We start from the raw sequence: 20,322 nt of genomic DNA, 5'->3' as shown, positions 1-20,322 counted from the left end.
CCAAGAGGCAGAGCTCAGTAAGAGACAGACGGGGCCTGGGGCCGGCTCAGCAAGTCCAGATTGCCACCAGCCCTCCTGGAGCCTGGCAGGAGCTGCCCAGAGCACTGCCAGCCTCTCAGGGGCTTCTCCTCGGGGTCTGCCCTGGGAGACAGGGCAGGGCAGGGGCTCAGCCGGGCTGTGAGGCTCAGCTCCATGCAGGAGCATCCCTGAGCTCCCCAGGGAACTCATTTCCCCCAGGCTTTGCCCAGGCACAGAGAAAGCCTTTTCCCTTACTCTTCCTCTTGTTGGTGTGTTCATTTTGCTTTTCAGAAATGCTCCTTCCCACCCCTGCAGGCACCACGAGGAGGGGTACCTGTCACCCCAATGCAGAGGAGACAGACCCCTGCTCTTGGGGCCTCGTCTCTTTGGCTCCTGCTTTGCACCAGCGAGGGCTGAAAAAGCTCTGTAGAAAAAAAAGTCCTGAGAAATGTTGATTAGAAGGCTTTTAAACTAAAAAAAAAAACCCTCTCATAGATATTCTGTTAAATTTGTGTATTTAGAAGTTAAATACAAGAAACTCATTTTTTGGTGAAGTTTCTTCAGGCTTGTTGTGGTTTAACCCCAGCCAGCAACCAAGTGCCATGACAAGGCTTCTTTTATTTCATTGGAAGGAGCAAACAATGTGGGAGGGTTTGAGGGGGATCTGTTTTCTAGCAAGTTTTATCTCACTGTGACTGAGGGAAGAAAAACTAAGGAAAAAAGGCAAGTGGTAAAGCAGAGGAAGGGAGGGAGGGAGGGAGGGAGGGAGGAAGGCCTCTGCCAAGGGGGAGAGGCATTTCCAGCTGAGATGAGCAAAAGTTGACACAACTGCTGAAGCCTCCAGCAAAATCCCTGTTTACCAGTGGGAGAAGCCTTAGAAACTGCAGATCCAGCATGAGGGGGAAGCACCACTCCCCCAGGAGGGAAAGGCTGAAAATTGGAGAGATGGAAGGTTTCTGAGGTGGAGAAGTGAGGCCAGGGCTTGGTGGGAGCTCAGGGACCCCTGCCCAGGACAGCCGAGGGACCCCTCCTCTGCTGAGTGCTGTGCTCATGTCACTTTGCTCCTGACAGGACTCAGACACCAAGGCCAGAGCCCAGCATGCTGTGCCCCACTCTCAGGACGTGTCTGTGCCTCCTCATCCTCACTGGTGAGTGCTGTGGCTGGGCAGGGCTGTGTGATCCCTGGGGCTCACCTCGGGGTGAGGGGGAGGAAAGGGGCAGTGCCATGGGGAAGCACTGGGGTGCACGGCGTGCTCCAGGCACATCTGTCCCTGTTAATGCCTCAGATCTGTGGGCTGACTCAGTCCCGTGGTGGGGTGGGTGTGAGGTGCCCTCCTGCTTCATGGTGGGAGGAGGAGACCTTTCCACAGGCAGCAGTGCCAGGTGTGCTCAGACCTTCCTTAGCAGACACCTGAGAACCCACGTTAGCAGGAGGGATTTGGTCAGATCACAAATATCCAACAACCCCCCACAGCAAGGCACCAGGGCAGCACCTGGGCTGTTCACAGCATTGCTGCAGGGCCCTGGAGCTGTCCCCAGCTGTCCTGCCCACCTGTGGGGACACCAGAGGGGAGCGTGTCACACCCCCATTGGGACATCTGGTGAAGCAAGGAAGCTGGGAGAGACATGGGGAGGCATTCAGGAAGACCTTGCCTGCTCTATTGCTTCCAAAGGATTTCCTGCAAGGTTTTGCTTTCATTCCTTTTTCATTTCTTGTGAGCTGTCATTGTTTCAGCCTCATCTGTTTCTGACACTGTCCATGTGGACAGGCAGCCAGAAGAGCAAGGAATTGCCTCCTGTCCTCCTTGGGGGTCCTCCACCCAATATTGCCACAGACAATTGAACCCTGCTGAATGCTGTGATGTCTGATTTGCTCTCCAGTAAGGGTTGTAGGAGGTACAGGGAATGAAGGGTGACCCATCACAGTCTGGACTGGCAGGACATTGTTGAGGAGACCGAGGGTTTGTCAGTGGTGATTACACTAGGGAAGGCAAACCCAGGAAAGTTATTTTTCAGCGTAAAGGCTGATACTACAAAGCAAACCCACTGCCATGAGGGGTGCTTCTCTGTGGATTTCAGAGGAATTCAGTTTGGTATCATGTCACCCTCTCTCAGGTCTGCTGGAGGTGACGTTTGGGGACAGCAGGCTGCACATCGAACCCAGAGACACTGAGCTTGTCCTCAGCCTCCACAGCACCTTCTCCCTCCTGTGCTATGGGGACAGAGAGCTGGTCTGGGAGCGGGAGGGGCAGCCCCTTGCTGCCTCATTGGAGCACAGGGACGGTGTCTTTGTCAGCAACCTCACCCTCAGGAACGTGACAGGCCATCACACCGGAGAGTACACGTGCACCTACAGCCCTGAGCAGGCTCCAGAGCCAGCAGAGAGGAGAGCCCTCTACATCTACGTTCCAGGTAGGGGACAGCATGTCCTTGCCTGTGGGTTTCCATGGAGTTTAGCAACCAGGAAAAAAGAGGCTTTGACTTATTGTTCTGTCTCCAAGCACCTGGAATCCCCAAATCCCTTCTCCAATAGCAGGAGAGCCCTCATGGTAGGTCTTTCGGGCTGTGGCATGTTTCTGGTGTGCCAGCTCATGGAGAGTGGTGTGCTGACAAGTGGTGGGGGAGCAGTGGTGCTCAGTGGTGCTGGGTCTCTCTCACCCTCCCAGGAGACATTTGACAGGCAGACAACATGCAGCTCTATTTTCCCCAGGGAAGGATGAGAAGAAGCATCCCACTAGCATGGAGTCAGGGCCCTGTGGTGGAGTACTCCTGGAGGAGCACAAAGCAGCCCTGGCTAAGCTTCCAATCAGCGTTCTCTAACCAGTGTTCCCTCTCTCCCACAGATCCCTCCCTGGTTTTCCTCCCCGCAGTCACCTCTGAAGAGGTTTTCATCTTCATCACGGGCTACACAGAGGCTGTCATCCCGTGCCGTGTGACCAACCCACAGATGCAGGTCACCCTCTATGAGAAGAAGGTGGAGAACCCCATCCCAGCTACGTATGATCCACAGCAGGGATTTAAAGGCTTCTTTGAGGACAAAACCTATTTCTGCCGGACATTTGTGGATGACCAGGAGGTGGATTCAGACACTTTCTACGTGTACAGGATCCAGGGTGAGCTGATATTGTCTTAGCACACCTGTGTACCTCCTGTGGCTGTTTCTTCAAGACAGTGGCAGGAGACACCAGGGCTCTCTCCTTACCTCCTCAGTGATGATCAATTTGGAGGCTGTGTTTAGTTCTGTCTCCTTTAGAGAATGAGTTTTGCCTACAAGTCAGCTCTATCCCTCAGGGAAGACAGTTTCCAGTGGAACAGTCCATCCAGGGTAAATAGCCTGGGTGCCCACTTATGTAGTATTCACATACCCTCTGAATGGAGTGAAGCAGAGAAAAGAATGATCAACACAATTCGTATTTCATTTGCTGCTCCCATGTTTTTGAACATGTGGAATGTGTTGGAAGATTGTTTACCCAAGGTGATCGCTTGATTGGATTCTGGTGAGGGTGTTTTGATTCATTCACCAATTGGATCCATGTGTGGGTGTGTCAGGACTGTCAGCTGACAGTCACGAGTTTTGAGTAGTAGTTAGAAGTTAGAAGTAAGTGTGATGTAGTATAGTTATAGGATAGTATAATGTAATATAATACAGTTTAAATAAAAATAATAATATAGTAAATAAACAATAAAATTTAAAAAAATAATAAATACAATAAAATAATAATATAGTTCAGCATTCCAAAGCCATGGAGCCAGATGCCAGTCATTTCCTTCTTTGGGGGCCCTGCTTTTACCATACACTTATCTCTTCATAATTCATTCCTCTCTCCCACCTGTCCCACAGTGTCATCTGTGAACGTCTCCATCAGCGCGGTGCAGACCATGGTGCGCCAGGGAGAAAACGTCACTGTCATGTGCACCGTGAGCGGCAACGAGCTGGTCAACTTCAACTGGGATTATCCCCGCAAGCAAGTGAGTGCTCCACACCCACAGGCTCTGGGCAGCAGCTCCAGCCTTCACCCAGATGTGCCATGGCAATCACTCATCGATATCCCATGGCAGAAGTTATGGGATGCTGCTGCCACACAGGGAGGTTTGATGGGGATGTGCTTGGATGAAGGCTGTCTGTCTCAGGGGTCTCTGACTGGTGTGTGTTCCCTGTCCTGTGGCAGCCAGTCTGGGGTCCTCTACCACTTTCTCCCCTCTCCCTGTGAGCCCAATGGCAGAACATGGTTTTGGCTCCTCATAGCATGCCTCCTGTCCCCATTTTGCAGGCAGGGAAGGCTGTGGAGCCAGTGACTGACTTCCTGCCTGGATCCACTCATGAGATCCGCTCCATCCTCATCATCCAGAATGCAGATCTGGAGGACAGTGGGACCTATGTCTGCAATGTTTCCGAGGGCTACCATGAGAAAACGGACCGGAAGGACATCACCGTCCAAGTGATCGGTGCGGTGCTGCCCACACACCCAGAGCCAGAAAACCCTGTGGGCGTCCAGGCAGGATGTCCCAGAGTGACCCCCCTCTCCTCTCTCACAGCCTCCAGCTTTCTCTCTCCTCACTTCTTCTCTAAGTAACCATGACAACGAGCCAAACCTCACCCCATGTCACCCCTGCCCACTTCTTGGCTTCAAAACATTCCAAATTTCCCTTCATGGCTTTTGTGACCCTTTAAGAGTCTTGAGGGTATTGGTAAGAGCTCCTCTGCACTGTGCAGTGCCAAAGTGATGTGAAGACATGTTGTCTTCCATCTGCACCTGACCTTCCTTCCTGTAGTTTGAGGGAAACTGCCCCATCTCCATTATCGCCACAACCTAACAACCCCATGCTTCTGCCCTGTGAGCTCCTCTGCTCCAGTGTGGCTCTGCATCCACACTCCCCTCAGACACAAGCCTGAGGTCTTGAGGGATGGATCTGGAGCTGTCCCACCACTCCTGGGTGTTCAGAGAGTTTTGCTCCAGATCCATGTTTATCCAAAGGGCCAGGGAGGGGGTTGTTCCCCTCTCTGACCATCCCCTTCCTCTTGCCTCAGAGCGTGGCTTTGTGCACTTCCACACCCACCTGCCCAGCACGGTGTATGCTGAGGTCCACAAGAGCCACACTATCCAGGTGGAAGTGGAGGCTTATCCCCAACCCAGCATTGTGTGGCTGAAGAACAACAAGACATTGACCATGGAGAGCAGCAGCGAGTTCACCATCACCAGCAGGAACCTGTCAGAAACCAGGTACGGGCCCATCATTCCTGAGGGTGCAGAGAGGGGGTGATTCACAAAGGAATCTCCAAACTGCTGGTTGATTTGGTGATTGAATAGCTTTCTGTGAGTGGATTTTGAGCACTCCTCAGGTGGTTGGGGAGCTGGTTGCCCCCAAGCATTACCAGTCCCCAGGTACCTTCCCACAGCCATCACTCTGGGACTGTGTCTCCCCAGGTACCAGACAGCTCTGGTGCTGGTGCGGGTGAAGCAGGAAGAAGGAGGATTTTACACCATTCGGGCTTCCAATGAGGATGATGAGCAGGAGATCTCCTTCCATCTGCAGATAAATGGTGAGGATGAGCGTGCACACACATGGCTGAGGAGCCTCAAGGGGTGGCACCATCCTTTGCTGCAGAACCCTGAGAATGAAGCCCTAACTCCTGTTGGTGCAGCTCCAGAGTGGTCTTGCTTAAAGAAAGAGCATTCAAGCAACAAAACCACTTGGGTGAAATATCTCACACTTGGCCTCAGAGCAAGGGTGACAGGGAGGCAGCACAGACACCATCAGCTTGGCCAAGGTAGTAAATGTAGAGATGATTGTACAGCTGTGATGTCCTGGACTTTCCCCCATGCTCACCATGCTCTCCAGTCAAGATATGTGGGGGCAGATCTCCTCCATAACCCCCTCAAACCTTACTCTTTTTGCTGTTCCCTTTCAAAAATAAAACACAATGGACATGATGAGTCCTACCTCATCCCTAGGCTATGGCAGGGATACAGTAGACTCACATTCCCCAGAGGAATCATGTTCCCCTTCTATCCTGCAGTCAGAAAGGAAGATTGATTCCCATCACTGTCTTTTGGTTTCAGTGCCAGCTAAAGTGGTGGACCTCAAGGAGAACAGCAGTGCCAGCAGTGGGGAGCAGACTGTAACATGCTCTGCTGAAGGCATGCCCCAGCCAGAGATCAGCTGGTCTACGTGCAGCGACATCAAATGGTGAGTGGAGGGATGGAGGCCATGAGAACAGTCAGATTTTTATTTATTAGATTAACAGGCTATTATTTGATTGCATTCTGCTGGCACGCTCGCCTGGGTATCCCATGGTGGAGTGTGGTCCCTGCCGCCTCTCAGGTGCCTTTATCCTCTCTGGACCAGGTGCAGCACCAAGGGACAGCCCACCCGGCTACTGGGGAACGAGTCGGCTGAGATCGGCGTGCAGACCAACGCCTCGTACCACGCGGAGCGGCAGCTCTACCGCGTCAACAGCACCCTGCAGCTGCACAGGGTGCATGAGCCCCTGCTCCTCAGGTGCACCGTGCACAACTTCCTGGGCACCAACTCCCAGGACATCACCCTGGTCCCACACGGTGAGGGCTGAGACAAGTTTTGAGCCAGCAGTGGGGAGACAGACCTTTCTGTCTCCAGCCTGGAAACCTGGGTGCTTCTGCCCCAAATGAAGCTTCCTTTTGGGTTGAACAGAAAAGACTGTTCCAGGTGGAGTGTGGAGCCCTTATGTCCAATGGCCATTGATATGCTCTTCCCACTACTGACAGGGTCATCTCTCCAGGGGAGCAACACAAGAGTGCCTGAGCAGGTCCCCAGTGTCTTGTTGTTAGCCCACAGGTCACTAGATGGTGCCACGGAATTGAACATCCACGTGCTAAATGTCCCAAATATGAGGAAGGATGGTCTAAGCCCAGGCTCAGGGTTGCCAGTTCTCCCCCAAGCAAAACAGCCCCTCTAGATCTTTCACCCTCCCATGGCCAAACCTCTCCTGAGGCAGAAGCCAGTAACAACCCATCACCCCATCATCCCTGGGAGGCTGCAAGTGCTGGGAAAATGTGCCCAGGAGGAGACTGTCCCTACCCAGAGAACAGCTCAGGGTCAATGTCTGGGGGAGGAGTGTGCAGGGACCTTTTTGTACTGCTCTCACCTCCTTTCCCTGGTGCTCAGGCTGTGCAAGGCTGGAGGAGTCTGACTGCTGTCCCTGTTATCTTTGTAGCCTTGCCGTTCAAGGTGGTCATCATTTCTGTCATCCTGGCCTTGCTGGTCCTCACTGTGATCTCCCTGATCATCCTGATTGTGCTGTGGCAGAAGGTAAAAGAGGAGAGTGTTCCCAGGCTGACACATTGGTACCCAGGGTCAGGGTGGCTGGGTCTGATGATGTCCCAGCTGCACCAGGATCTATGGGCCTCCATCAGTTCCTGTGTGCCCCTGGCATCTCTGGGGTAGATGGGGAATGACACAATGGCTGTAGGGACCAAAGGCTCCCTAACAAGGTCCAGACACATCCCCCACGCCCTCTCTGACTCCCAACCTCTCAGATGCCTCTTTTGCCTCTGCTCCCTTTTCCAGAAACCTCGTTATGAAATCCGCTGGAAGGTGATTGAGTCGGTCAGCTCTGATGGGCATGAGTACATCTACGTGGATCCCATGCAGCTCCCTTATGACTCCACCTGGGAGGTGCCCAGGGACAAGCTGGTGTTAGGTAAAGGCTCTGCAGGTCCCACTGATGGATTTCTGAAGTCCTGGCTCTCTGGGGGTGATAATCCAAAAGAGACCAACCCAGAATAGACACAAGAGATCCCTGGAGATACGATCTGGTCCTGGAACAGGGGGATCATCTAGGACCATGGTGGGAGGCCAGCTGCCCCCTTTGGCATTTAGCACCATATTATTCCTGGCTATTCCACCTTGTAGCTGGCAGTTCTGGAAACCAGCCCCAACCCCAAACACCATAGCTCATGGCCTTGTCCATGCCCAGCAGAATGAGTACAGCAATGCTGGTGTGGTTTCAGACAAGCTACTGTATTTTCTGGGCTCCTCTCCTCATCTCTCCTCTGGAACATTTCTAAGTTTGCCTCCTGGCTGTCTCTTTGCAGGACGCACTCTCGGCTCCGGTGCCTTTGGTCGTGTGGTGGAGGCAACAGCCCATGGCCTGAGCCACTCACGGTCCACCATGAAAGTGGCAGTCAAAATGCTCAAGTGTGAGTTCTCCTCCTTTCCCCACCCTAAAGCCATAAGCCCAATCAGTGCCACACTCTCCCCTCCTTGCCCTGCTGCTCATACTGGCTCTTCCCAACAGCCACAGCCCGCAGCAGTGAGAAGCAAGCTCTCATGTCTGAGCTGAAGATCATGAGCCACCTGGGACCTCACCTCAACATCGTCAACTTGCTGGGAGCCTGCACCAAAGGAGGTAGATGAGCCCTGAGCACCCTGTCCCTGCTTCCCTGGGCTGTGCTTGGCAGGACAACTGTCCTTAGATAGAGTAATCCCTATTTTCTGGTTCCAAATGATTCAACTTTCTCCTAAGAAAGCCTTGTGGGACTCTGAACAACTTTCTTCCAACCTGATTGAGACTGGGAAAGCCCAGTTAACCCTCACCTCCCTCCACAAACACACATTTCAAAGGCCAAAGAATGCTCAGTACCAGAAAGGTGGCTTTTCCCTTTGGCCCTGCCTTGACACCTGTAGTCTGGTAATATCCTTGTGCAGTGAAATTCACAGCCACGGTGTTCAGGGCAGGGCTGATGCAGGTGTTCTGTCCCGCCAGGACCCATCTACATCATCACCGAGTACTGCCGCTACGGGGACCTGGTGGATTACCTGCACCGCAACAAGCACACCTTTCTGCAGTCCTGCGGGGACAAGGCACGGCGGGAGGCGGAGCTCTACGGGAACGCCCCCAAGGAGGACCATCTGCACAGGTACCGGGAAAGCAGCTCTCTCCTCCGCCCTGGTGCCTCTGGTACAGGGAAAGCAGCTCTCTCCTCCGCCCTGGTGCCTGCCCCGTCCTAGCCCCATCAGGGAGGGAGGCTGGTACCCTCAGGAAGGATCCTGCATTTCTCCAGAGCAGTGAAATAAACACTGGCCCAGCACTGGGACACAGCTGGCTCCTCTGTTACCTTGTTAGACCAGCCCATGTGCCAACCAGTGACCTACAAGCAGCTCCTGACAGTGAGGAGTTAGCAAACTGGAGCCTGAGTTTGCTAGCACACATGCCAGTTGGGAGTATTTCCTAGCATCATTAACTTTATTTGCATAACCATAGCCATGCACTGAGTACAGAGACACGGGTTTTTCCAGCATGGCTGAACCACTGGAGACCTCAGCTCTGCATTTCCAGGGCAGGTTGAGTTGCTGCTGAGCCTAAGGGAGAAGTGCTACAAGGAGGGCAATTGCACAAGAGGTGTGACAAGGAAAGCGAAATGGTCCTTTATCTGGTTGCCAGCTGTAAGGGATGCAGGCACACGGCAGCACAGAGAAATGTTCCCCTGGGAAGTTAGAAAGCAGCATTTCCTTCCAACATGCCAAAACAATAGTAAAACAGAACAGTGTTAGAGCTCCCCCCTTCCGTTTCTGCCTGAAGGCAGCTGAGATCTTCCTAAGCACTATGCCATTTGCCATTTTCATCCATGATGCAGGGCTTCTTTGCCAGCTCTGTGGGACATTTCAGTGCTGGGGCTGAGGGTTTGGGAATTTCAGACTCACAAATCATTGCCCCCAGCCCTCATGTCTCCCCATCTCCTCTGGACCTGAGCAGCCTCTTCCCTTCCCCCCACAGCCACCTCTCCATGTCTGTCGAGAGTGACGGGGGCTACATGGACATGAGCAAGGACGACTCCCTGGACTATGTGCCCATGTCTGACATGAAGGGTGAAGTCAAGTACGCTGACATCGAGTCCTCTAACTATGGCACCCCCTATGAGCTGGACAGCTACTCCCCCTCAGGTAACAGCTTGGCCACGGCGGGAGGGAGAGGTGCTTGTGCTTGTGCTGGATGCCTTTGCTTGCAAAGGTCACTTTTGGGACTTGTCCAGAAGCAGTGATAAATGTCCTCACAATGAGAGCTCCCAGCTGTGCCCCTTTGTTTCTGGAGGCAGAGCACTCCCCAGTGTGTCCTTCCTCCTCCTACTGGGAGGCTCACCAGTGTGCTGGGTAACACCAACATCCATCTCTGCTTGCCCTCCAGCTCCTGAAAGGACAGACCGGGTGACACTGATAAATGAGTCTCCACTCCTCAGCTACATGGACTTGGTGGGCTTCAGCTTCCAGGTGGCCAATGGGATGGAGTTCCTGGCTTCCAAAAATGTATGTATTCTGGCTGACCTGTGGAGTCTGTAGGGGTGGTGGCCAGCAGTGTGTTTTCTGCCATGTGCTGTGGTCAGCTTCCTCCCACTGTCCCTCTGTCCGTGCCAAACTTCTTGTAGGATAAGTGGCTGTGCAATTGAAGAGCTGCTGACCACTTCCCTTTGGAAACACAGTCCTGGAGATCAGCATGACTACATTTGCATGTGACAGCTAGCCCTGGCTCACACTGAGCTCAAATTCCCTGACTCTGTGCTCCTCCTGAGCCGTGTTCAGCACAGCTGTGGCATTGTATCATCCCTGTTTACTGGGATGGCCAAACAGCATACAGGGAGCTAAAGCACAAGGCACTCTGCAGCAAGCAACCACTCCTCCTAGACACCCTTATTGCACTGCATGCTCTGAGCACCCCAGGACTCATCAGAAGTGCTTGTTTAGTGGAAATTAAGCCACGTGGAGGTCTAGGCTCTGGGGTTTCCTAAGGTCTGGCTTAGCCCAGGGCAGGCAGTAATATAGCTGGATTGTGTGAAGCATCACACAGGGCAGGGCTAACAGAAGGCGTCAATGGCATCAGTGCAGAGAGAAATTCCTGGCTCAATTTAGGGATCAGCCAGACAGTCTGATCCCTAAATTGCATGGTCAGTGCTCCCACAGCAAATGTCAGGGCTGCTCATACAGAAAACATCCAGCATGCTGGCAAACTATGAGGCACAAGCCAGGCTGGTGTAACTCTGATGCCTTCAGGCTGCTGGGTTGGATTGTCCAAAGAGATGGAGACACCCCCTCCTCACAGCCCACCAAGTCCCCTCTCTGCTGGGTTGGTCAGGTTCCCCCTGCTGGATCTGCATGGCTGATGCTGTCACGGAGGAAGCAGTCCAGGCAAACAGCAAAAATGTGGTAGCTCTAATGGTGCTTGAGCCATGATTGTTCCTAGAGGTGAAGGAAACACCTGAAATTATGTGAGGTGACTCCTGTCCCTGCAGCCCCAGGAGTGGGCTGGTGCTGGAGCTGGGCTTTGTTCTCAGGCTGTGTGAAGGCTCCTCACAGTTACAGTGCTCTGTCTCCTCGCAGTGACAGTGCTCTGTCCTCTTGCAGTGACAGTGCTCTGTCCCCTTGCAGTGATATTGCTCTGTCTCCTCACAGTGACAGTGCTCTGTCCCCTTGCAGTGACAGTGCTCTGTCCCCTCGCAGTGACAGTGCTCTGTATCCCCCCTGCAGTGTGTGCACCGTGACCTGGCTGCCAGGAATGTCCTCATTTGTGAGGGGAAGCTGGTGAAGATCTGTGACTTTGGCCTGGCGAGGGACATCATGAGGGATTCCAACTATATCTCCAAGGGCAGTGTGAGTACCAGGAGCCTTGCAAGCTCCTTCTTCCCAGGGCTGTGGGCCTGGCACCCCTTACATAGTCCCCCTGTGAGCCACCTGTCCACCAGTGTGCCCAGAGGTGGTGACAGGGCAGGACTCTCAGGAGATGATGTCAACAGCCAGCCATCCTTCACTTTGTTTGCTCTGCACACTGTGAAGTAGCAGAATTGCTTGCCCACCTCTCTGGCTCTTTACAGAAGAACCTGAAGTAGCAAAACTCAGGACTGTCCCCTGTACACTGTCCTGATCACAGCAGCAGTGCTGCATCCTGCCAGCACTGAGTGTGGTCCTGAACTTCAGGCAGGAGGAGGGTGAGGTTAGGCAGCTTGGTAGGGCTGTAGTGATTCACTGACCACTCTGGGAAGAGATTCACAGGATTCTGCTCTAACCACTAGACCACAAGTTAAGAAGAAGTGTCTTCGTGCAAGCAGCTACTTTCCAGAGAGATGTCTCCAATCTTTCAATGCAGGAGAGGATAAGTCTGTAATTGAGCTTTGCCAGAAAGCATTTCCCTGTGATTTCAACAACAATCTATCCACTCCAGCCCTGAGGCATTTGTGAATCTCCAATCCCAAGCAAAGCAGGCCATGTTAGAGAAACTGAGGCTGAGAATGGAGACAGGTACCTTAAGCCCCAATCCTTATCTAATCTGCAAAATTTTGCAAAGTTCTCTCATGCTTTCTCCCATGTGCTGTCAAACAGGTACTCAGAGCTTGGTTAGGGGACCCTCCCCCAGAGGGGTTGGGGTTTTCAGTCCAGCCTTGGCTGGTTTCCTGTCCAAAAAGGGAAATGAAACTGAGTCCCTTTGCAATCCTTCCTGGAGATTATTTTGGTATCCATTGTGCAAGCAAATCCCAGGAGCAGCAGCCAGTGCTGCCTACAAGCTGGCCAAGTGAGGCTTTCTTTTTTATTACTCTGCATGAGTAAGAACAGAAAATAAGCTGGCTGTATCCTTTGGCTCTTTTCTGGTCATCCCTTAGCCTCCTCCAGCCTGGTCTCAGGTCTCCAAAGTCAGATAGGCCTGGACTTTCTTCAGGAGTCTTTGGTCAGGTTGTGCAAGTCAGTGGCCTCCTCAAGAGCGAGGGAACAGAGAACACACACTGTGACATGTGTGCATTCATCATGGCAGGCTGTGATGGAAATAGACACAGCACATCCATTCTTTTCTCCTGCCTGCTGGGTCTGTTCTACACAAAGAAAGAGGCAACTGGTCCCTCCCAGAACCGACTGACAGCAGATGTCAACAGATGTGTTGGACTCACAGGAAGATCTGAAGGCCCTTCTTTGCTTGTAATTTGGGTGTCAGGCTCTTATCTGTTGAAACAAGTGCTGTGGGTACAGCTGACTCTCTTCTTGTTTCATTTTTTATTCTCTCTTAGACCTTCTTGCCCCTTAAGTGGATGGCTCCAGAGAGCATCTTCAACAACCTCTACACTACCCTGAGTGATGTATGGTCTTTTGGGATTCTTCTTTGGGAGATATTCACTCTAGGTGAGAACCTTGGCGATCATGGTGGTGTCTGTAGTTCGGATAACATGTTAGCAGGATCCCTTCTAAAACAATAAAAATGCATTTTTAACCCCCAAGTCCCTACTTTATCAGTCAGAGTAGCCCTTCATTCCCTGTCTCCTTCTTCCCCATGCTTACGTTGCATTTGGAAGTGAAATGAAACAAGAAAGGTAAAGAAATAACAAAACCTTGGTGTGAAATGCATGTTGGCTGGAGGGTGGCAGGCAATCCTGCAGCCTAATTCCTGCTCTCCCTTTACCCCCAGGAGGGACTCCATACCCTGAGCTGCCTATGAATGAACAGTTCTACAACGCCATCAAACGTGGCTATCGGATGTCCAAACCCACCCATGCCTCTGATGAGATGTAAGTGCTGTCAGCATGTGTTTGCCCTGTGTCAGACAAACTGCCCCTTCTGTCAGGCCCTGAGAACTCTCTACAGATCCATTTCCCACAGCCCTGGATGTGCTCTACACGCTGCAGAAGCATTTCTACCTGTTTTCCTTTCCTGCTAACTCAGTGCTCTCCCTTCCCTCTTGGCAGCTACAACATCATGCAGAAGTGCTGGGAGGAGAAGTTTGAGATCAGGCCATCCTTCTCACAGCTGGTGGTGCTAATGGGAAACCTCCTGGTCGATTGCTACAGGAAGGTATGTCCAAAGGACCCTGTGCTGGAGGGACAGAAGAGGGTCAGTACCTTGGTGAGGGCCCTCAGTCAGGCTTTGGAGACCAGTGTTTAGTGCTGCAGGGCCAGAGGATTTTGCTGTGACCAAGGCTGCAGTAGTTGGAGCAGCCAATGAAGGTGGTTTGGGATCCCAGGAACATTGCTGAGACAACTGCATCTCCAGACAGGCAGCTGGTAACTCAGCAACTGCAGAAATCAGAACTGGCAGGGGATCAAAATCCTGCCTCCAACCGTGTGGTATTTTGGAGCTGTGAAGTTGTGCCATTGATCTCTGCCTTAGGAAAGGTTCATGGCTTATGTTTGTTGGAGGAAGGGCAGCTGAACCCAGCTAGAAGATGCCAGCCCCTCTAGGAAAACCTGGCAGGCAGGAAAAGGAAACACAACACAAATGCATTCTCCCCACTCACAAGACCTTTCCCTTTCTTTGGTCACCTCCTGTGAGAGCAGAGGTACCAGCAGGTGGATGAGGAGTTCATGAAGAGCGACCACCCCGCTGTGGTGCGCACGAGACCCACGGTTCCTGTGCTGAACAACGCCCGCCTGGCTGCCAGCCCCCCCAGCAGCATCCTCTACACAGCCGTGCACCAGAGCGGGGGCGAGAACGACTACATCATCCCTCTGCCCGACCCCAAACCTGAGGCAAGCTGTGACCTCCCTCAGGAGGCCTCCATCAGCAGGGCCAGGTAAAAACATTGCTTCTGAGTGTTGTCCTTTCCCCCAGCTGTCCAAATCTGAAACAGGGACCTCAGGAGAAAATGGGGATGCTCTGCTGAGGCACAGACTAGGGGTGGATGTGCTGGGAGAGAAGGATGGCAGTGTCACCCTGTCTGAGGTGCTGTGACCTGCGTGAGCCCACAAGGAGGGAGATGAACCAGAGGAGCTGGGACATGGGCTAAGACAGGACACCATGTCACATCCCTCCACATCAGCCAGCAGAGGTGAGGACAAGCACCCCCACTCACAGGGAGGGGAGCACGCAGGTGACCACGTTGTGTAGAACCCAACCAGCCCTGTGTTGTGTTTGAAGGCTGAATAGACCCACCTGGTATGGTCTGTTCCACTGGGGAAAGCTACTCAGATAGAGTGAGGCTGCTGGGAACTCAACACACTTCCCAATTTCTGGGAATCCTCTCCCACCAGGAGACCTGGGACAAGACACTCATTTCTCTCTCCCTCTTGTCTCCCTTCAGCTCTATGCTGAACGAGGCCAACACATCATCCACAATATCCTGTGACAGCCCTCTGGGCCTCCAGCAGGACGAGGAGCAGGAATCTGACCCACAACCAGGCTGCCAGGAGCCAACCACAGGACACCAAGAGGTGGAGGAGAGTTTCCTGTAGTCAGAGCTGGGCTGACTTTGCATCTCCTTATGGAGAGGCCAGCTGAGGGGGCTGACCCAGATGTCACAGAGAGCCATGCTTGTGCTTGTACATCAGGACATCCCCTCCTGTCGCAGCATCCCTCCTTCCCTCCTGTCTCCCAGTGCTGGGTGGGGAATTAAAGACTTTTCCCCATTGCCATCCCCTTTCCCCTTAAAAAGTGGCTCAGAGCCAGAAGCCCTCTAGATCACTGCCCCATCCTCCTCAGTGATCAAACCACTGCAGGAGGGAGACATCTCACATACCAACACTTTTCAAGTGGAAGACATGGTTGGATCTCCACGAGAAGCCACTTTCTGCATTGCTGAGATGATACTCCAGCCTCTTCCTCCTCCATGGCACAGTTTTGTCTCCTCTGCACCAGCACTTCTCTGGTGGTCTCAGCATCAGCCACACTGTGGTTCTGTGAAATGCCACTGGGACAGATAATCCACCTGGAGCCCACTGCTGGGGTGTAGAGAACCTGCAAGACCAACCTTCAGCTGCTGGAGGTCAGGAGTACCTTGGATTCTCCTCCAAGCACAGTCAAGTCCTGAAGAGGCCAGCCAGTGTCTGGGAGGTACAGAATTACCATTTTCTTCTCTTGGCATTGCTTCCATGGTGGACAGAGCATCACAAGCACTACAGGTGTTCACAGCTCTGGGGCACAGCTCTGCATCCAGCTGGAGGCTGTCACACCCTTCTGTGCCCAGCATGGCACCAGGAGCCCCACGGACATGCCAGGAGCTCCAAATGCCCTCACAATGACTTGGTTATAGAAGCAAGGAGGGCAGTCACTGTTGTTCGTGTTGTCTGTGTGGACATTAAGCTAATTATTCTTCCTTGAAGATTTAAAGGGAACAAATATATTAATCCACTAGCCAGGGCCAGTATAAGGAAGCAATATGGTTATTCATTAATCTACTGCCACTACACCCAGCTCATCTGCTGGGAAATCATATAACCACGCCAGCTGCAGAATCCTTGTGCCTTATCTTTGGGAAGCAAAGGCTCACCTTTGATAAACTGTTCACCCAAACACCCTTTCTCAGCATGGGAGGGCTCACCATTCCCTCCTGAGTCACAGCAAGATTATGGGCAGAAATAAGGGTACCAGAACACCAACCCAGGGATAGCTCCAAAGAAAGAGAGGGAGAGAGGCTGGGAAGCTCCTTGGTCACAGCTGAGCTGTGTCTTACACCCTGCCACCTTCTGGGGTCAGGCAGAGCCACTTGCACCCTGCCAGGGCTGTGAAATGTCACAGGGCACCAAGGAGGGCAAGAGGAATCGGGGAGGATTCCCCTCTCCTGGAGAGTGTTTTGAAAACTAAATGGGCCCAGACCTTCCCTCTGCTTCTCCCCTCCTTCCCCACTTCTCACAGATGGGTCTGGGGCTTCTTGCGCTCTCAGCTGGCACTTGAGTCAGCAGACCCAAAGCAGGAGGAACACCAGGCTTTGGAAATCAGTTGTGAACCCCACCTCTGCAGAGAAGAAAGCAGGTTTTTCTCTGAAATGAGTTTCACTTCACACAGAGCTCTGTTCACTGCATGTCCCCTGCTCCCATTAACTCTTTATTGCCCTACTCATGCTCATCTCTCTGTGCACCTTACAGGAACTGCACAGGCAGGTTTACAAAATCAGAAATTTGATCAGCATCTTGCTGGGCTTCTGCCACCTCAGAGCTACTGAGAATTTAATATTTTTTTTTTTTTTTGCAAAATATGGAACTTCTGTCAGAAATCTCAAGCAAGACAGCTTCTGTTTAAAGTTTTCTACCATTCCAGTTCTGCCATTTATGCAGCTAAAGGAGGAGTAGGTGTTTTGTGGGCTGATGTCCTTGGTAAAATGTGAACATAAGAAATAGCACTTTTATTGGCAGCCAGCAGAGGATATTTTCAGCCTATGTGGTCAGATTCCCCACCATCCATAGGAAACATACTGTGAATGACAACTGTTTTTCCATCCTCTGTTCCTCCTGCTTGTAATGAAGGAGCCATCTCCTGTGGCCACAGTTCATTAAATAATCCTCACTGCAGAGAAACAGTAATTTATGAGATCCTTTGGGTCAGATCACTTGATTTTTTTAACATGTAAGGTGCTTGGTAGGATCTGTGTCTCTGCAACTTGAGCCCATAGGATGGCACATCAGATTATCCTAACAGCCCCTGTCTGCACCAGCTCCATTTTTAATTCATCCTTCTCTATCAAAGGTGACCAGAAGTACCCAGTACTGCAAGTGAGGTCAAACCTAGACCTCACACAGGGCATTAACAGCTCTGGCCTGTGCTGGTCTCAACTTGCCTGGTGTAGCTTTGGATAATATTGGCTTTTTCCCAGCCACAACATACTGAGAGCTTGGAGTCATCCTCTGACCGATCTAGGCACCTACGTCTTTCTACACTTCCAGCATTTCTAACCAAGCTACTCCCTGCTGTTCCAGACATTGGGTCATCAGCAAATTTTGTTAACAAACTGTTATTTTTGGGCTGGACTGACTAATAAAAATATTAGATACTTCTAGCAACAAGAACAGTCTGAGAGAGATACTTTTACTACCTCCATCCAGCCCAATGATTTCCCCATCAATTAACACCTTCTCACTTTCCCTTTGGCCATTTGCTTATTTCAAAAAATCTGTTCTAAACTTCATATTATTCAGATTTAATTGCTAATTAAATTACTAATTTCCCACTATCAAATAGTTTCTACAGTCCTGAAAGGGGAGATCTCCCTGCTGGGGGAGCTCAGGTATCCTGTCTTACTAGCTGGGCATTAGCTACGTTTGAATACCCATTGCATTTTGTCCTATTTCTAGATTTATTGCAATTATTATTTGCATCAAAATCTGTTCTGGCTGCTGATGGGATGCTGCTCCCACCTCCCTATTCCTTCTTAAATTAGGTACGCCAGACTTTGAAAAATGGTACCATTCTGCACTCCAGAGGAATATGACCAAATACTTGCCCTTGGCCCCATGATTTTAAGGGCTGAGTCTTGCACTTTGTGGTATTTTCCTGTCCTTACTCGACCTTTCACAGCACCTTTAGCAAGTTGCAGTGACCAGAACTCTCAGCCAGGGACAAGCTGGCAGCTGGACAAATCCAACATATTTTGCTAAGCATCCCTCCAAGAGAGGGCTTGGCAGAGCTGGGAATGACAGATCCAGCCCCACACTCCCCCTCTCTCTGCTCCAGTCCCTGCATGGCCTGGCAGGTGAGGGCCAGGAGAAATGTTTGCCTGTTCTGGCCCCATCAGTTTTGTAGCCATAATTTCTCCGGTGAGACTCTGAAGGGAACTGGTCCCACTGGGTTTTCTGTTTTGATAATCAGTATTTTTGTTTGGGTGTGTTTTTGTGTTTAGAGGTGGACCCAAACTGAAGGAACACATGCCACGGTTTGGGCTCATTTCTAGTGCAATATCTTTTTATTTGTAGATTATATTTTACTCTACAGCTGTTACATTGTTATCAGAACCAGTATATGCGTAATCCTACTGCCAGTCACTATTTCATACCTGTATCCCAGAAACTAATGCAGCACTCTGGTGTCTCTTTCCACATTTAGGTGTTCCTCAGACTGATGTGTGCACAGGTTTTAATCCTTCTGTCCTTCTCAGTTTGAGTGTGTTATTTCCTGAAGCGCGAGTGTCACGTTTAGTGTTTGTTTGTGTTGTGTGAAATCTAGAGCACAGCGGACTTTACTTGTAACTAAATTGTCTCTGTTCACTGCCAAGGGGACTGTGACAGGGTCCCACGGGGATGGGGGCAGAAGTGCAGTGCAGATGTGCAGCCAGGGGAAGTCAGCCAGAAGTGAGAAGCAGCTCTTCTCTTTCTTCCCAGTGAGGGCTCTGGGCTGAGGGGGAGACAGCACCACAATTACAGGGCACTGAGCACTCAGGGTTTGCCTGTGAGGAAGCCCAAGGTCTGTGCAGAGCTGGCAGATCTGGAGAAGGGGATTTCACAGAGTGCTAAAGAGACAAAGCCCCTGTTCCAGCACACAAGTGCAAGGAGGAGCCCTGGCTGGGCTCAGTGTCTGGCTCAGGTTCCAGGATGATCAGGGAGCCTGGATGCAGCCTGGCTGTGCTCCCACTTGGAGAACACAGAGGTTGCCCCTTGGTGGCCCTCAGTAACCTTCTGGCATCCTTTGCCTCGCGTGGCTGCCGGGCAGAGAGCAGCCAGGGCAGCTCCAGGGCCACGCAGGTCATTCCTGCAGCAGACCCCAGCCCTGCCTGCATGCTGAGTGGCCAGTGCTGACTGCTACAGTGGAGGCACCTTGTCATCTGCAGGACTTGCCCAAAGCAGGCCAGAGATTGCTAAGAATAAGTTCTCATAGGCCAGCACACGGGTTGCTGGGCTGCCAGCATAATTCCCATGTTTCACCTGGAGACCTGAAGCCTCTGGGAAATGCCAAGGTGGATCTGGTTGGCTTTGGCAAAGGCAGGGGAACTGCTCCAGCAGCACTTTGGGGAGATGACTCTTACCTGGGGTGGGAGGAGGCAGGGAAGGCAGCTTGTGCTGGGCGGCCTGCAGTGTTCCATCATTCCTCTTCTTTCCTCCTTCATGGACTGATTGCACCAGAACTGCAAATCTTGCCCAAAGTGTGCCCTCTCCCCATCCTGCTGTGCTGGCTTGCTGGCATCACACTGTTCCTCTGCAGCCTATCTCCATGCTCTCTGTCAAAATCAGCATGAGGGCAAAGGGAAAAACAGAGTTCAGACTAAGGTACCAAAGAGTTAACACTTTTCTAGGTTTACAGTTGTATTTGTAGGATTTGTACTATATGTCACATTTATAGCCATGAGATATTATTTTTATGCTGTAAACTTTTACAAATACGTTTTTAAAGAAAGAGTTTAAAAATAAAGGTGTTTTTCATTTTGCAAAGTCCCATCCCTTCCTTTATTTGCTGCTTTTGGTTGCTCCCACTCAGATGGGGCTGGGAGTGCAGCTTAACCCTGTGGTGGGTGAAGGCTAAGCATGTTAATACGCTGTGCATGACCCCAGTGCTGAGTGAAAGCCAAGCTGGGAGCCAGGCAGGGAGAAGCACTGCAGGGAGCAGCTGAGGCCAGAGGCAGGGTAAGGAAAAGGGGCAGGATCTGCCCCATCTCTG

The 20,322-nt window shown here is 51.7% G+C and overlaps 1 protein-coding gene across 1 annotated transcript in view; it reads left to right on the top strand.

Annotated features, from left to right (window-relative positions):
* PDGFRB (platelet derived growth factor receptor beta) overlaps window positions 1-20,091 on the top strand; it is a 32,659-nt gene extending 12,568 nt beyond the window's left edge. Inside the window, exons 2-23 of the mRNA XM_041481846.1 lie at window positions 1,090-1,166; window positions 2,134-2,430; window positions 2,862-3,131; window positions 3,860-3,987; window positions 4,290-4,464; window positions 5,048-5,240; window positions 5,445-5,560; window positions 6,081-6,207; window positions 6,367-6,578; window positions 7,214-7,308; window positions 7,567-7,699; window positions 8,094-8,198; window positions 8,297-8,407; window positions 8,765-8,918; window positions 9,776-9,942; window positions 10,184-10,302; window positions 11,518-11,640; window positions 13,044-13,155; window positions 13,439-13,538; window positions 13,716-13,821; window positions 14,304-14,539; window positions 15,047-20,091. Of these exons, the coding sequence (XP_041337780.1) occupies window positions 1,118-1,166; window positions 2,134-2,430; window positions 2,862-3,131; window positions 3,860-3,987; window positions 4,290-4,464; window positions 5,048-5,240; window positions 5,445-5,560; window positions 6,081-6,207; window positions 6,367-6,578; window positions 7,214-7,308; window positions 7,567-7,699; window positions 8,094-8,198; window positions 8,297-8,407; window positions 8,765-8,918; window positions 9,776-9,942; window positions 10,184-10,302; window positions 11,518-11,640; window positions 13,044-13,155; window positions 13,439-13,538; window positions 13,716-13,821; window positions 14,304-14,539; window positions 15,047-15,197 (3,279 nt within the window). The 5' untranslated portion in view covers window positions 1,090-1,117 and the 3' untranslated portion in view covers window positions 15,198-20,091. The remainder of the gene's footprint in view (window positions 1-1,089; window positions 1,167-2,133; window positions 2,431-2,861; window positions 3,132-3,859; window positions 3,988-4,289; window positions 4,465-5,047; window positions 5,241-5,444; window positions 5,561-6,080; window positions 6,208-6,366; window positions 6,579-7,213; window positions 7,309-7,566; window positions 7,700-8,093; window positions 8,199-8,296; window positions 8,408-8,764; window positions 8,919-9,775; window positions 9,943-10,183; window positions 10,303-11,517; window positions 11,641-13,043; window positions 13,156-13,438; window positions 13,539-13,715; window positions 13,822-14,303; window positions 14,540-15,046) is intronic.
* The last annotated feature ends 231 nt before the right edge of the window (window positions 20,092-20,322 follow it).

The sequence above is a fragment of the Pyrgilauda ruficollis genome, unplaced genomic scaffold (genome assembly GCF_017590135.1).
Source record: "Pyrgilauda ruficollis isolate IOZ18807 unplaced genomic scaffold, ASM1759013v1 scaffold57, whole genome shotgun sequence".
NCBI classification, from domain to species: Eukaryota; Metazoa; Chordata; class Aves; order Passeriformes; family Passeridae; genus Pyrgilauda; species Pyrgilauda ruficollis.
This window is presented reverse-complemented; position numbering and strand designations above follow the sequence as displayed.